General features: G+C 41.4%; 1 protein-coding gene across 1 annotated transcript in view; it reads right to left on the reverse strand.

The window, feature by feature from the left end:
• Window positions 1–17889, reverse strand: part of PTPRG (protein tyrosine phosphatase, receptor type G) — a gene marked incomplete at its 5' end in the record, with an annotated part of 334807 nt that extends 316918 nt beyond the window's left edge. The window contains one exon of the mRNA XM_019473421.1: window positions 17781–17889. Coding sequence (XP_019328966.1) covers window positions 17781–17889 — 109 coding nt within the window. The remainder of the gene's footprint in view (window positions 1–17780) is intronic.
• Between the last annotated feature and the right edge of the window lie 208 nt (window positions 17890–18097).

The following is an 18097-nucleotide window of genomic DNA, read 5'->3' on the forward strand; positions in this document are numbered from 1 at the left end:
ATCAAAATCCTTGTCTGATTGTCCTGGAGGTCTGTATGTAATAAAATTCCGCTTATAGAAGTTGCCTGCAGGAGATGCTTCTTCCTTTATCTGTCCTTTATTGTAAGTGAAGATGGACCCCGTTTCTGACAGTTCAATCTGTGTGCTGTTTGAGTCTACAGTCTAATAGTTGCATATGAACCATGCGGAGTTTCAACTCAGGGTTTTGGGTTTTTGCCCACCTCCACGTATTGGAGGGAGTGAAATACTCCTAGAGCACATCTTGACACGGTCCCACAGCCCAGCCTACCGTAAAACAATCTCTCTCAGCATACATTGGCAGACTGCACAGGTTTAAATCACACCAGGAAGCAGTCAGGACAGGTGGCTGCAAAAAATATAGGCTTCCAGGGAGCCAAAACCTGACTTTTTGGAACTGATTTTGTTTAAGAAGTAAGCTTTCCCTGTCAGCCTCCAGGACCGTAGCTCGCTTGAGAAACACCTCTCAGAGGCACTGGCTGGCAGGACACCGTCAGATTGTTTCCAGTACTTTGGGTGTAAAACCATACAGGAATTGCATTTATAGTTTCATTGATTAAAAATAATTTTCCCTTCATTTAGGGAGACAACGTCTTTGCATCAAGATAATGGAATCTAGCGTCTAAAAAGCCAGCAATATATCCTTTTGTGAAAGCGAGTCTTAAGGAGAAAGGGCACAATTATTCAAAAAAAGTGTTTGCAGGACAGACTGAACAGCGTAACTGGCTGGAGATCTCTGCCTTGTTATGGATATTCAAGGAAGAAAGATGTGTGGAGGCAAGGAAATTGGGGATTGATGAGAAGAGATAATGAGAGCCAAGTATCACCTCTAGCTGAAGTCTGACCTGGGCTGAAAAGAAGCAGAAAGCAGAACTGCCACGTGTTGGGAAATGGAGGTCACCTCAGCTGATTCTGCTAAGCACAAGCACCCTCATCTCGAAAGACATCAATAAGGCCCAGGAGGCCCGTATGAAGTCTGACCTGTCTCTCCACTGGATATGAAACCTCTGACTAGGACAGGGGCCTTCTGATGGGGCTATGCAGGTGACACTTGGACTGCACATGTTGTACGGAGAAAAGATTCCCACATCGGTTTTTTCTTCTTCCAGACATGGCAAAAATGCTTTCACAAGTGCAAGTGTCTGAATGGGTACTCCCTGCTTCACACCATCACTGCTCTCCCAGTATGGGTAAGTTCAGCCAGCAGCACATTATCATATTATTTATTCATGCAAACACTCCACTGCAAGGGTCACAGAAGTCATGATCCTACAGAAATAAGATGAGACTGTGCCCGTGTATGGCCATTGGCAAGAGGGGGTGTATTTGCTTTCCCCAGCAAGCCAGAGGATGTTGGTAAGGGTACAAGGCTTCTCCAGGGACAATAGGAAGATTGGGGGGTTTATCTTTAAAAAATAAAGACCTGAACTATGCAAAACCTCAAGAGTGATTTAACAAACAGAGGGTTTCTAAGAGCCAAGCAGTGCCCAAAAAATGCTTTTAGATAAAGGTATTAAAGTTCAGTGTTTTGCAAAACGTGGATAGATTATTCTAACCTGCTCTTCCTACAAGGGAGCTACAAAGTATTTTGGAGCTTAAAATTAAAAACAAAAAAACCCAAACACCACCCCAAAGCTATTGCAACATCTTACAAAAAAAAGCTAAAAGAGTTGTGAACGCAAAAGCAGTCCTGCCCTGGCTGCAGAACCACCCCAACTCTTCCCACCAAAGCTATGCAACATCTTACAAAAAAAAGCTAAAAGAGTTGTGAACGCAAAAGCAGTCCTGCCCTGGCTGCAGAACCACCCCAACTCTTCCCACTCCCACAGATCCAACGCTATTAGGCAGGTAGCATCCTCCTGCCTGCTCTGCAGCTTCAATAAATACTGCACTGCGAGAATAACAGCTCCTGCTCCAGCTAGCTAGAGCCTCACTGATTAGAAAATACACAAAGCACCTGCTGCCCAGGTGCTACCACATGCAGAAGTAGCCTACATCTTGAAAGGGATGAAGCACATCTACAAACGCTAGTTTCAATTCTAGTCTCAGCTTTCTCAGTCTTCTGGATGGCCCAAGACAGATAATGGCTTTCTTTTCTCCTTTGCAATGATGGCGGGGACAGGGATGGGGACAATAATCTCTGGCCTTACAAAAGTGCTACAGGTAAGGATATCTTAGACATTCCCTCAATGAAGTCAAAGTTAAACATAACAAATGCATGAGTCACTGTGAGCTCAGTGTGATTTTTATGGCCCAGACTCTACCCGAAGATTTGATGCTAAGAAACAAATATTTTCCTTGTGAAGAAGCACAGTGGAAACAGAAGTAACGGATGCACTAAAGATCTTTAAAACAGCATTATTGCCATGTTCTGGGTTAATCAGGCCCATACAATTTGGTACAAAATTAATCATCTAGGACTGTAGTAATAAAGTCTCACTTGGAGGCTGCATCTCTGCTTGGCATAGGCCCAGGCATGCACATTATGTCAGATAGCTGAAAAACCATGGGGAAGAAACAGAAATAGTCATTTTCCCTACCCAAGTGCCTCAGGCATTCTCTCCATCACACCAAACAAGGAGACACAACATCTCCCGTCACAACTTCGATGGATTTAGTGCAGGTACAAGACATTTTTCTGTGCTCTTTCAGTCATGCGGCAACTAAGAGTTTCATTACAATAACGTATCAAATTTCTATCACAATTAGCTTTATTTGCTCCTAGTTCTTGTTCCCAAAAGGCACACTAGATACTAAAATAGATAAGACTGGTCTAAAATAAAACATTAACTCTTATTGACTGAATAATTTTCTCATTGACAGTGAAACAAATACAAACTACATAAAGTTACACAGTAATGACTTTTCTGTAAAACTTCTAGTAAATGAATATTGGTGCTGTTAATTGCTGTTAATTCTAGCTTAGTTATAATTTGTGGTATAGGCAGTTGTAGTACTTTTCACCAAAAATGCATCAAACTCAGACATGCTCTGTTTCCTATTAATGTCATGTCTCATAGAGCTGGGGGCACACACAGACTGGAGGCATCTGTTACACACTGAACAGGGCACTGCATGCTTCTCCGGTTCAGCCAGCTAGCGCGCAGGGGTAGGCTGCTGAGGAAAAAACACATTTCAGTCTCACTGTGCCTCTTATCCCCTTTCAGCTCCACCGAGGATGCCAGAACGCCCTTGCCTTTGCATGTCGGGAACGTTGGGAGGACAAGACTGCTGTCAGTTATCATGCTGGTAACAAAATATTTGGAAGCAGAGGACAGAGGAGTATTCATGCCTTCTTCCTTTCTTCTTCTCATCATGAGCAGGACTAGATATAGGCTAGTCCCAGTTCTACACAGTAATTTAAAATCAATATAATCACAGTGAACTTTGTCACCTCTGCTGCAGCTGAGTAGGTTTTTCATTCGGGTCCCTTGCCATTTTTCTCCCTGAAAATAAGTTCTTCAGTTTCTAGTCTGCCTTGAAATGAAATAAAGCCATCCTTGGCTTCAACACAGCACGAAGCAGTCTCTCAAGAAATGCAAGACACAGAGCAAACTTCCATCATCTGCACATCCCTACATTCAAACACAATGATTTCCATTAAATATTTAGGACTCAAATATTTATATCCAGTCAATAAAATCGAGCATTACTTATCCTCCAGGGAATTCCTACCCTCCCTCAGCACAGAAGAGAGGACTAAAGTGCATTTCCTATACTTACCAATAACACAGTAACACCTAAGGCTATAAAGAAATCCTTCCCACTAGATGCAAAGACCTTGGAAGCAAACATACAAATCTAGTATAAAAGAATATATAAAGATCTTGTTGCTAGCCAACATAAACAAATGACCGTCTCTGCCCCAAGGAGCTTACAGTGTAAGCTCCAAGAGACAGTAAAAAGTGGGGGAAAAAAGAAAAGGTGAACAATGTAGCAGACCTTTTCCACATATGTACCTTCACTCTAGAATACAGGTAGTTGGCAAGTCTGACAGGCTACAGAGTAATGCCCCAGGAAAGGACCAGTTACTAGCACCAGAAGATCCTACCACCAGACCGTCACTGTAGGTGGGAGGATTTACAGCTAGCATTTTGTACAGAAGAAATCACCAGCTAGACTTTGTTAATCGTGTTATCATGCGCACTAATTCATACATCTCTCCTACAGCAAAACCTTTTTATTACAGAATTTCAAAAACCAATACTTGAATTTTAAACTTTAATATGAACTTACATTTTAAACATTAAATTATCCAGCGAAGCAGACGTGAATGTGAAAAAAAGGCCATTTCCTCCATCATTTCATTAAATTTGAAAGTACTTATTTATTTTAATAAGTCAAGATGTCCATATGCCAGGAAATTAACATCAAAGAATGTTAAATATGCTCAGTATCACTTAAAAGCCTATAGAGTATTATGCATTTTCAAAAATAGCATAACTCAGCAAAACTACTTTCCCAGCAGTTACTTTTTATTACAGTTTCCAACAGTACTTTGGGGAAAAAAGCTGAAAATGTTTACCATACTCTGCACTCCAGTTCATACAGAAATCGTAAGATGCAATGTTGAATCATGTGTCCAGACACCACACCACAACCACCTTCCCTAATTTAAGGTCTTCTGTTAATGCCAAACAGATGGTTGTCTATACGCGCTCTTCCAAGGGCTTCTGTGCAGACCTCCTTCATTGGCATGTATGATCAAGACCATGGATGGCCTCAAACGGAAAGGTTGCAGGGCCGTGTACTGTTTCCTCTGAACAGTTATACTTGACTTAGCACAACAGGACAGAATTGTGACTAATATTTTGATCACTTGAACTACCCAGATGTTCTCCAGTCTTAAGAAGCCATCTGCTGAAATTGCAGGGACATCCTGGCAGAAGCGGGACTTAACTGGCATGTACTCTGAAAAGCTACTCATGAGAGCTTGCCATTCTGAGTAGGGGCCCATAGTGGATTAGCCTAGTTTCCTAAGGAAACAGGCTTGCGCACTTGAGCCTTCTATTGCATCTGGTCTACCAATTCCCCTTCCCTCCCCCACCACTTTTGAACCTGCTGGCTAGCTCTGACCAAATCTGAGAGAAGTGGGTGATCTTACAGATACAGCATAAGCACCGGTTTTGTGAAGTGCAAGCGTCAACACGGGGAACAGCAGCAGGGAGCACTACCGAAGGTCACAAAAGAAGCTCAAAGCTTCTTAGGCATTGGAGATTTTTCACAAGAATATGGAGCTCATAGAGCTACACAGTTCTGTTCTTTTTAACAGCAGAGAAAGGGAAGGCTCTTAGTAACTTCTTCAGCTCATAGTCCTCACCTCATTACACTCTGCTTCAACCATTCATGCATTTAACACCAAGCCATCTCTCAGATGGCCTGTACAAATTTAAGGTAGAGGTAACTTTTCTGTGTTTGCACTGAGAGCAATTAAGTCCTGCAGACATCTGGGGAGCCCTAGTGCAATATAAACAGTAACTGAACTAGATACACCGAACCCTTCTTTACAAAAGTCACATCCAATTCTCTCTGCAAACTTTCTTCACATATCAAATCCCCTTCCTCAGAGACCAGCACATGATAATACTGTATCATGCAGATAAGTGTCTCAATTTCAAGTCTCCAGCAACAGAAATATAAATAAAAAACATGATCTGAAGTGCCACAGAAGCTTCCAAGTTAGAATCTATCTGAAAAGTTCACGTCACCTCTGGTTAGGAGCAGACTAGCATCTGGCATGTAAAATGGCTTTTCATACCCCAAGGGGCCAGAAGGCACCACCACACCTCAAGAGCAAAAGACAGCATGTAAACCTGAACGTGAAGTGATCTAAACTCTCCATGACTTCACTGCCATCATTACCTCAGGGTATATCTTATTTCTGTACTTGAGAAATATATTCACACAAACACAAAGCGAATCACGTAACATTCAATTCTTCATTCTGAGTGTGTCCACTTACCGGTTTGTTCATACAGGAGCTCGGCACGTGGGATTGACCCCCTGTGCTCAAGGACCAGGTGATGTGAAATACATCAAAGGAGTCCTGTGAGGTCCTGATCCAGCATGGTGCAAAAGCACGTGATCAACATTTAAGGGACCTTCGTCACCTCAGCTCTAGCTGTGAGTGTATTATGGGTGAGTTGGGAAGGAGACAGGAGGCATTTGTTTCACTATTCCACATAGGAAAAGCAACAGAAACTGCAATCCACGTGCCAATACTCGTCACCTTCAGGCATTCACTTGCAGGGACATTTCCTCTTTTGTTCGTTTCTGAGGAAATTTATACACCAAGACAGTTGAGAAAATCTCGGAAGTGAGTCAGAAATAAAGAACCTCATGTGAAACAGCTCCTCCTGAGCTTTCTGGCAGCTGGACAACTTAGATGTTGGCCTGAATGCTCTAATTACAGCAAGGTAAAAAAAGCAGTACGGGCCAGCTTCAGAGACCTCAGTTCAGCCCTCTGCTCAGCCACACTTGGGTAATCTGATACACGGCACCCAGCCGCTCTGTGCCCTCCTGGTCTTTACAACTGTGATCACGATATGTCCTTACCTTATAGCAGCTATGCTGGGATAGATGTGTATCTGCATACATGCCTGCAAGGCGGTAATCCTATAGCAGTGTGGAGCAAACATGTATGAAGTAAGACTGCATTCAAAAAGAAGTGTAGAGGAGGAAGCGTTTTTTACTTCAGCCACAGGTTGAACAGGCTGGCTTAGGTTAAACTCAGCAGTACTGTCTGGAAGACAAACAGGCAGGATTTTCTTTTGAGATGGAAGAAGATAGAAGGCCTAATATTCATGGCAGCAAAGACTCCTTTGGTGGAAGAGTTGCTTGCTGGTCAAGTCAGTCCACTTAAGTATTTTTAAAGCAGTTACATGTCTCAAATGTCTCTCACCCTACTGAGGGTTCAACCATAAGGACTCCGTGAGTCAGCAATGCCCACCAGTCCTTACTATGTCAGCTCAAGTTGCAATCTTCGTATCTCTGCAACAGGGACATAGGGCTCCTAATTCTTCATGAATGAAATCAGTTATCTCACTAACTGTCCTGAAAACATTATCAACCCACAGTCCCACTCACCTCACAACTGGGCAGTGTAAGAGATGGGAGTGGGTGGGAACACATACTTAGGAAACGTTCATTCGGGGTTCAATTGAATTAAACCCACTTGCTTTCCCAGCTGTACAAAAACAGAAGCTTGTTACTCAGGTTCTCAGTAAGCCTTGACATTACTTTTATACCGCAGAGCAACATACCTCTTCAATAAATCATTCCAGTGCCAATAGCCTCCCTCAGATAGGAAGGCTACAGAGATGACCCTTAAGAGTTCAGAGGAGAGTTAAAAACATTTCCAGAAAATCATTCAAGTGCTGTTTAAAGATGTAATTTATATGCACAGCTCTGCACTCCATTGCAGGATTTCATATTTATTTAATTTGATAGTTAAAAGTGTGCCCATCCAGCTCTTTGGGCACATGCAGTCCTTAATAAAAAACTTTGCAATTTAGAGCCAAACGTTCAGTGTATTGAATAGGAAAAGAATGTCGTCTTACTCGAGCCCAACATTGTCCCAACCCCACTGGAAAAAACTGAGAGCACCAAACAGACCGAGAGCTTCAACAAAGCAGCCAGCACAGGGAGAAGTTCAGTTTGCTGCTGAAGGAAGAATTAAGCTCCATAGCTGGATCACCTCCAGGAAGGCCTCCTGTTAGCTCAGGAGCTTCACAACACCTGTGCTACTGACATGGTCTCCCCCACGAAGAGGCAGTCTCCAAGGCAACCAAGATCTCTTCAATTAGCGTTTGATAAGGTTGGATGTGTGGCCTAAGAAGCAGCGCACAGTACTGGGACGCGGGCTGAATTTCCAACTCTGCTGTACACTGCATGGGGTATATCAACAAAGTTACTTAAACTGCCCTGTCCTTCAGTTCCCACCACGTAAACACATCTACCTCAGAGATATTACAAGAATTAGAACTCCCTCAACTGCTAAGCACTTATACTGCAGTACCAAAGGACACCTCAGAACATACATAGATGAGACTCTTTAATTCTACCTTTCTCTAATAGGCATGTGACATTCAGCATAGAAGAAATGCATGGCACCTCTACCCACCTACGGCAGACACTGCCCCACTGGCAGCTGACAAGGTGCTGGGTGGGAATGCCCTGCCCGCAGCCCAACGCAGCACTGCTGCTGCTCACTCTTCCCTTCGCAAGGGAACCCAGTGGGGCAGATGCACTCCTCTTGCAGGCAGGGGCTGCTTTTTCAAGGATCATAATGATTAAAAACTGCAAGTCTTTGATGCCACATTCTGCAAGATGGAGACACTTTCTGGGAAAGGGGAGAGATGGGGCAATTCCTGGGGCAGAGATACTGAAAAGAAGATTATCTTCTGAACTGTGACTGGAATGACATAAAGCAGCCATCTGACATCGCAAAAACAATAGAAATAATTCTACATCTACTGCATCAACTGCAATATTGGCCTTGCTCAGCCCTTTCATACAAAGACTCCACTTATATCCTGCAACTAGAATTCTGATTCATTCCTTGATTATTTCATGCTTGGACTATTGCAATAATGTTTGTGCCAAGCTACTCTTTTTTTTTTTTTAATCTACACACTACAAGGCTATTCAGAGCTTCCCTGCTTGCTTTGTTTCTCACTGCAGTATCCTTGCTGTTCGCATACTTTTTTCCCCATTGTTATTCTCCTATAAGCATTCCGTTACATACGAAATCAAGATTGGAAGTTCAATGTATTACTGCAATCATTCAAGAACCTCAAGGCCACAGCAGACTCCAACCTTCTGTGTATTCTCCAGTCCGTTTGCTGAGCTTGTATCACAGCTGCTACCCAAATACTCCATCTTTCTTTTGTATGTTTAAAATACAGGCATATCACATGTTTTTATGTCTAAAGAGCTTGAAATATTTTATACTGTTTCCTATTTCAATGCCTAGAAATCAGCTAAATTGACCACTTTTTGCTGCACTTCAGCACACTTTCAGTTTTATGAAACAGTGCACTGGTTGTCATCCCAGAGGTTTTCTACAAATGTCCCAGTGTTCACATTGAAAGAAAATGCAACAAAAATCTACACACACAAGGCTATTCAGAGCTTCCCTGCTTGCTTTGTTTCTCACTGCAGTATCCTTGCTGTTCGCATACTTTTTTCCCCATTGTTATTCTCCTATAAGCATTCCGTTACATACGAAATCAAGATTGGAAGTTCAATGTATTACTGCAATCATTCAAGAACCTCAAGGCCACAGCAGACTCCAACCTTCTGTGTATTCTCCAGTCCGTTTGCTGAGCTTGTATCACAGCTGCTACCCAAATACTCCATCTTTCTTTTGTATGTTTAAAATACAGGCATATCACATGTTTTTATGTCTAAAGAGCTTGAAATATTTTATACTGTTTCCTATTTCAATGCCTAGAAATCAGCTAAATTGACCACTTTTTGCTGCACTTCAGCACACTTTCAGTTTTATGAAACAGTGCACTGGTTGTCATCCCAGAGGTTTTCTACAAATGTCCCAGTGTTCACATTGAAAGAAAATGCAACAAAAAGCACAGCACGTTTAACAAAGTGAGAGGTTCCCCCCTCCCCAGCAAAAGCAGCTCTTTGTGCTCCCTTATTTCAGCATAGATAGCCAGAGCTGTGATTGCAGCAGTGCAAAGTAAAAATACTTTGATGTAGTATTGGAACAACTGTATCTGAAGCTCTGAAGATTACATCTAGCATCTGTTGTAGTTATTTTATACTTTTTGCTGTGGTAGGGAAAAACTTCATGGAAGAATGAAAGTTGAGGGAACGTCTGGTTCTTAGTACCTCTTATATTTAAGCTTCTCAAAGCTGTTCATCTGCCAATGGCCTATCTATTCAAAAACAGTAAAGAAAAAATTCAGAGCATTCAAAAAATCAGAGGTTTGCTTTTATGTATTTAAGTCATGAAAAACAATCAAATTCCAGAAAGAACCTTGCCAAAAAAAGAAAAAAGGCAATTTCACCATAACCGTGTCCAACATTTAAAAATTCAGTCAACCATTTCATTACAGACTGGATACCAGCATTGACGATGACAGTACTTGGAATAAACTGTAAACGTGGCACACAAGAAAAGGTGGCAAGAAGAGTGAGAAAACAGTATTAATGGTATTCAATAAGGAAATTGTGTCTGTGTCTAAGTAGAAGCTAAATTACTATCTGAGGTTTTCTTAGCAGATTATTTAGAAACTTGCCAATAGACAAACAAAGTAAATGACAAGACTCTCAATCAGAGCTGTGTTCCCCAGCAATGTGGCTTATTAAAAATGATACCGACTTCTTGGACTGCTTCTGGCAAGGATGGCTCTCCTTAGAGAGCTGATGTTAAATACTCAACACAAACACGTGATTGTGAATTCCTTATTCACGCCAGCTTATGGTTAGGAAGATATATCCTGTTCTCAGGGATAGAAACTTGAAAACTTATTTCTTCATTCTCATGACAAAAACAAAAGATAGTATTTTGTATTTGTTACTTCACAACGCAGAATAGCTAAAGAAAGATAAAAAGCATTCTCCTTGACATCCTCCTAGTAAGTGCTTATTTTGATACAGATTCTGCAGACAAGTACATGTCTAGTCCACATTTGTACAGTGCCTAGCTCATGGACATGAAGACTCATGACCCAGTACCGTCAGAACACAAACAATCAAAATATACAGATGGCATTTCCTGTTTATTTGACAAAACACACAGCAGTATACCACTTGCTTTAGCTGTGCACATTAAAAATCAGGGTTCATGCTTAGCAGCAAACTCTCAAGCTATGGTTTTCCATGTTTCTCTTATGAAAGAGAGTAGCATTGATTTCTGCAACAACTGTTACTCTAATAAGATTGCACGTGGAAACGAATGCATCACAGCTGGTTTCAGCAGGGTTCAGTGAAGACTACCATTCATCTCTAATGAATGCAGATTAAACAGTTAAAGCTTAGTTTACTGATCAGATCAGATATTAATGGGAATATTTTTCCTAGTTCTCTCAGCTTAGTTTCTCTTTAGAAAGTCAGCTTAGAAGAGCGAGGAAGGGAGAGAGCCAGAACCTGCTCATTTTGACCATCCTGCATTTAACAGAGATGAGTACTCCTGCAGTGGAACGATAACCGTGCACGCGGTATGCCAGAGTTTTGGTCAATATCAAGATTTATTATTCTGAGGGACAGAAAGAGTGAAATACTGACCACGGCAAATAGGCCATTAGTTACCTCTCAGTTCAATAAGTCTTGATGCTTCCCTTACTATGTGCTGATTATTTCCTGTCCAATTCACATTAGCAGCTTATTTAATGAGAACAATCTAAGCAAAGGGAGAGAAATTCACACATTTACAAAGGACATCACCAAGTTACATTTCATCACAGTTAACACCATTTGCTATTCTTTCAGGAAATAACCTTTACTGATCTTTTCTGTTTTAATGCCACCAATTGCTTTTGAAAAGAACACTCACTTCTTATATTCACCACCGGTTATATTTTAAATAATAGCATCTTAAAGGACAGCAATAACTGCCTAAGTGTTGTAGGACAAAGCATTCACACACTGATAGTGTCCACTAGCATGACAGCGTGGCCACAGTTCCTGTTCTTAATGGACACGTTTCCCCACTCACAGGGTCATCCCTACTCTTGTGAAGCCTATTTTTCTTCTATTAACTTCTACTAACGTTCATGGTAGTTGCACAGAATCTTGGAGAGAAAGGATCCAACATTTTATACAGAAAAAACATCAGTAAGGACACACATAAAGAACAGAAGCATCATAAGTAGCGCTAATAATTTCACACAGAAAATGAGAGATCAAAGGTACAAAGAGGAAATAGATGCTTTCAATACACCATAAGATTAAAGAGAAAAAACAACTGTATGCATTTTCTACATAGGGTTCTCTTTACAAAGCCATAGTTAAATAAACAAGTAAAAAGAACATGTATACGTCCTTGGCCAGTGTCTGCTTTTTTGTTCTCTGAGAAGCCCAAATGGTTTTGATTACTTAAAAGAAAGTATTTCTTGAATGAGTCAGCTTGCAACACTGAGGCTGATCAGCAGAACAGCCATCAAGAGAGCAGGGTACACCAGCCCCGCCAGTGCCAGCACCACAGCTCAACTGGGAAACTCCAGTGACAAAGGTACCATCGCCCACAACTTCCTGCCCCAGGACAGTGCAGCCTCCCATTCCATACCCATTGACCACACATGTTAATACTGGGAATAATTAGACATCACATCTTCTATCTGAAGACTCCAAGAGGAGTTTCCTGATTTGAGTAACAGGGTACGGAGCAATGTTTCCCCATAGCCACTTCTGGTTTTCCACAATCTCATGCAATGATTATCACATTAATTTTACATAATAGCTTTTTGGAAAAACAGATATGAGTAGGTACAGGCCCTTTAGAGCTACTATCACTTAAGATACAAGCATCTGCGTCAGCATCTCATGCCGTAATCTCCTCCTAAAGTCCTGACCCTCTCACTACACATTTTTTGGGCTACTGCAAGGCAAAATGGGGTCTGCCCAGGTCACCAGCAAAGTGTTCTCAGCACTGACAGATGCAACACTTGACATCGAGAGGCATCTTTAAATGTCTGGAATATTACTCTCTGTGAAGTAGCATACATTACACAAGGGAGGGCCAGTCAGAAAGCCCTGGATCTGGTAGACGTTTCAATTGCATGTTTCTGCAGGATTTCTTTTTAAGTTTTAAGTTTTGTTTTGTTTTGCTTTTTTTAAAAACAGCTTATATATTTACAAAAATGTTTCCACACTGATGACAAGGCACCTGAACTGCTCTCTGTCACTATTACGGGTATTAGAAACATACTGAGTTCTGTGACAATTCTAAGGCTATGTTAAAGATCGTTTCAAACTTGTCCATTCAGTGGTTAGTCTAACAGAAAAGATTACTGTGAAAAGAAAAGACTGCACTGAAGCACATTCAGGATCCACACCTACTTCTTGTTTTGACCGTGCTGTGCCTATTCCACATTCCTGTTACACCTCAAGTAATGTGGCCAGTCGCAATTTAGGAAGTCTTTGGCAAACTGTAAGACACGATCATGGAATAAATACTTTGCCAAAACATACACGAATACACACGCGCAGAGAAATCCCCCTAGAAATGTAGTTTGAGCTTCCTGAAAAATCCTAAAAAGAACATCTAGGAGATCTCAGTCTCTGTTCAGTCTTGCAGTTCCTATATAAAGACAAGTTAGTCTTCTGTTTTCAGTGTTTGCTCACTTGTGAATTTAGTTTAAAGAGCTGCTAGCATAGATGTAACGAAGTTTCTTCTGAAAGGCTGATTGTGTTTCCTTCTGTCTTTTTGACAGAATCCATTTAAAATGGGCCTTCTTCATTTAATTATCGAGTCTCGATTTTTGCAAGTTTTATTTCTCAACTGGAATAAATGTTATAGTCAGAATTGTGTCTGTAGACAACAGGCTTATTTTATAAGGCTTAAAAAGCCTTTCCTTTACAATCAGACAGTAAAGCGAGAGCTCTGTGGTGCAGGCTCCGTGGCTTTGTCCAGGGCACATGCAGTAAGAGCACAGGGCACCGAAGTTCATGGGGTCCTGCTGCAGGGACATGTAGGTATGTAGGTGCCTTATACAAATGTTACAGACCCAAGGGTGGTCTGCCTCCTGATCAATAATTGAAGTTTATCCTCTCTCAACTTTTGTGCCTGAAAGGAGCAATATTACCAGGCAGTACCTGGCAATGCCATAGATAGCTCATGAAATGAGGAAAAGTCCTGATCTCCAGAGTTTAAACCAGCTCCTGGACCATTCATCCCCCACAAGAGCGTGGAGCAGCAGTAGTGTTTCCTACAGGCTACAGAGGAATTACTCTATAAGCACAGTATAGGACAGATATATCCTGTGGAAGATAAAGACTTGAGGGCTCTCTGCAGTACAGCTGTACCCTTTTTTCACCCCCAGGCAGGAAAACCACAACCGCCTGGCTGCTTTCAGACCTCCCCAACCCCACCTCAGGATTTATTACAGAACACTTAAGCCCCGAAATACAAAAGCTCTGCAAGCAGAAGGGCACAGCCATAAACGCAGAGAAGCCTCTGCTGCTATAAATCAGTACAGCTCAACTGAAATCAATATAAAGCCATAGTCCAGCCTAATGTAGGCCCAGCAGAGACATGGACACGCTGGTCAATATTGGGATTCAACAGATGGCTGTCCACTGACAGCTGGCAGAAGCTGTCCTGATCTTATTTACTCCCGTTGGCAAATTCCCTTAGAAGAAATGTCAAATTCACCAGCACACAGTCCAGCACAACTTTCTTCCCTGCCCACAATTGCTGGGGCTGGGCCAGCAGATGTTGTACAACTAACCAGAGGGGAGCTGGCCTAACCATTTGAGGATAGGGAAGGGAAGCAGCCTACCAGATCATGTCTGTAAAAGAGCTTGGAAACCATTGACACAGACTAATTGCTTACTGCAGAGTAAAGTTTCCACTCTCTGTAGGCTCATTTGATGCAAACTTCCTAGTCATGTCCAAAACCCTTCCCGCAGGACAAACGCTGTTAATACATAAACTGCTTAGCCAAGCCCTGCTCAGGGTTCCTGGGAAATATTCTGGGGAATGGAAAAGCAAGGAGAAAGAAACAGATAACATGATCATCCTCCTCACTGTGCTCAGCTGGAAACAAACATCTGTCTGGCATCTGGGCTCTGCCACCCACCATTTATTCCCATCTTCGACCTAAACACAGAAGCTAGGCATTTCCATTACCTCTGGCCCCCTCAGTGAGCAAATATGGACAAAAGACATCAGATAAGAGAGGCTGAACTGGCTGAAAATCCCATATGGAGCTGGAAGGAACCAAGTAAGGGGAGGAAAGAGAGAAACTCCCACATATGAAAAGCCATGACAAAGCAGCAGCCTGTAGAAACATCCGATTTCTAACAGAGCACGGGCTCCTTTCCCCACCTAATTGCTCATCTTAATTTCCTCCCTTTCTCAGGGAGATGCTGGCAATACTGAGCCTCCTGCAGGACATAGCATCAACCCTGGAAAATTCTTTAGAAATAACCATGTCTTCCCCAAGTCTCTACTTGCCTTTGCCTTTTCCCTCTCAGACACAACCCAAATCATTGCCTGCATCTCGGCATTCACACTTCACATGTGGCCCTGCCCCTCCCGCTCTCATGCATATCCCTGGGCACTCGCTGCGGGGCTCGGCGGGGAGCCAACATGGCTCAGGAGGACACCAGGTCTCCATGAACTTCCAGGATGGGCTTGCTCAGACGCAGTATACGCACAACCCATGCAGCCGGGACACGCAGTACCTAGGCTGTTTGCTCACACCTCTACTTCATGTCACAAAACCTTTGGTGAAGACTCAAATTCTGCACCTGGAATACTTGGTCCCAAACCACATTCCCCTGGAATGGCATTTCAAGTCACTGTGTTCAAACAGTAGCCTGACAAAGCATCCTGAGAAAACAATATTATATCCTCTTCTGGTTTCTTGACAAGTGCTGGTAGATACATCATTTCCACCTTTTCCATCTCCTAATTTACTCTTTTTATCAGCAATAGTGACAAAAAGGTTCTAATTAGACAGCACTAATGAGGTAGAATGGCAAGTGATTGACAGCTGAGAAGTCACTATCTGTTCTCTGAAAAACAGATTGGCTATTTTCCTCATAGAAGCAGGAGATTCATCAATAGACAAAAGGATGCAAAACCCCAAAAGTTAAGGTATAATTACACATCAGGACTACACATTTTATTTTGACATAGAGTCAGGTAGTAAAAGCTTTTTTGGAGGGGTGAACATGTGATATTAAAAAAAAAAAAAAAAAAAAAAAAAAAAAAAAAAAAAAAAAAAAGAAGAGGGGGGGGCGGGGAAAGCCCAGACCCCTTGATCAGATCATGGGAAAGGTTATATTGTGTAGTTGCTTATGATGGCAGTGACTGAGCTTCATGAACCAGGTGATGCTGACCAAGTCGAAAGAAAAACAGGGCTGGGGTGGTTCTCAAGATGATTTACAGTGATGCTTTTGCTTGATCCATCACAAAAATAGAATTAGGAAAACTGTCTATGCATAAACTGGTGTGTGGTGGGTTTGTGGTTTTTTTGTTGCTTTGTTTGTTTTGGGGTTTTTTTGTTTATTTTGGTTTTCCCCCTCCCCCTTTTTGTTAAGCCAGGACTGGTTATTTAGTCCAGTAACTCAAGCAGAGAGTTTTGACACATATGACACCAGAATAATTCCACTAGTGTTTTACCTTTTTTAAAACATCTTCATTTAATGACCTGCAATGAATATTCCAAACACATTTTTCAGTAACAGAAACAAAATAAACCTGCCAAGTGGCACTTAACTTGTAATACTTTACACAAGACAACAGATAGGAACAGGACATTCATTCCAACATACAAATTTTTCCTCTATTTGCTTATTTCTACTCTTTATGAGTTTGGGGGCTTAAAATCTAAAGTTGTTTTAAACTGCAATATGGAAGTATACCTATGGCAATATTTGTCCATCTGATAATTTCAAGATTTAACAAAAAGTGGTCATTTGTCCTACATTACTAAAATCTTTAGATTTATTTTACTTGTGTGACCTCATTTGCAAATGAGATAGCTTGTATTTTGAGATCTAGTAGAGAAAACTTGTGACATCTGGTATTTTGTGTATTAATGGAAAAAAACTCTAAGCTTACCTATAATCATTCATTTCCAATGAAATGTATGGTCTGTATAAAAGAGAGGAGTTGGCAGTCAAAAATTAGCTTTTGCCTGTTTATCTGGTATCAGTATTCAGACTTCTTAGAAAGTAATATTTTTCCTTCAGTTAAAACTAGGCCTGCACAACATTCCTCTTGGATGAGCACCAAATGTTTGAAATGCATCTCAGTTGTTCCAAAAAAGCACACACAAGTTCATTATGATGCTTGAAATCTTCATAAAAACTTTCTAGATATTAGACATTTTTCCATAGAGTCAACATAGCTAGTAACATGATTTCAAATTGTTGGGTTTTTTAACAACTTCAAATATAGACCTGGAATTTTCTAGACCTGAACCAACCATCAAACCATACATCAAAGACATCATTCTGAAGTATATTTTGATTTGTGGCATTTCAAAATTGTGCAGACACATCAGGTTTTCCATAAGAATTATAAAAGCAGTGGGACAAACAATAAAATACCCTCCCAATATCCTGCCTTCTCAGCATCACACACCCTGGTGTGATGCTGCACTGACAGGTCTCACTGTCGTCATTATACACTACCGCAAAAATACATGCACACAAAGAAGTAATTGTAAAATTTCTAGGTTTTTTTTTTATCTGGATGTATATATGGATGCTTACTGTCCTCCTAGAAGGCTCGACAAGGTAAGCAAATGGTGAGCTTGGGAATGTACTGATTGGACAGGGACAGTAAGGAAAAGTTTGTGGGAGTATACCTTTTTAAAGGGTATGTTAAGAAACTAAAAGAAGACTGAGAGAAGGAGCAGAGTAATAAGGCAAATCCCGCAGGTAAATGGCAGGAATGCAAGAAAGGAGAGGATGTGTGTAGAGGGAGTTTGCAAGGAAGTCAGCAGAAGAAAATACACTGTAAAACTAATTTAAACTATTTCTGACCGTAGTAGTAACAAAAAGCAAGTAGACAATTTGATTTTGGAGATATTTCTTGTTTTAGTCCTCTAAAGAAGTCAACTCACCCGAGTATGCCCAATAAGGATCCCCCGAAGCCTTTCGCCTCCGTATCTGCACAGAACTACCATGTCTGTTTTCATGCAGAGAGCCAACATAACCTTCAGTCAGAGCTGGGAAGAGAAGAAGCAGGAATCATTAGGAAAGTGGTATTTACTCCCTGGAGTTTACACTGTGAAGCTTAAATCTTTGCTGAGCAGAGACTACAAACTCGGCATTGCTTAAAAAAAAAATTTAACAGGCATGTTCCTCACCCATGAAAACCCACCATCCAAATCTGATTCACAGAAGCCAGGACTCACTGATGCCATTATTCTGATCTGGC

The sequence above is a fragment of the Aptenodytes forsteri genome, unplaced genomic scaffold (assembly GCF_000699145.1).
Source record: "Aptenodytes forsteri isolate BGI_AS27 unplaced genomic scaffold, ASM69914v1 Scaffold53, whole genome shotgun sequence".
Lineage (NCBI taxonomy): Eukaryota > Metazoa > Chordata > Aves > Sphenisciformes > Spheniscidae > Aptenodytes > Aptenodytes forsteri.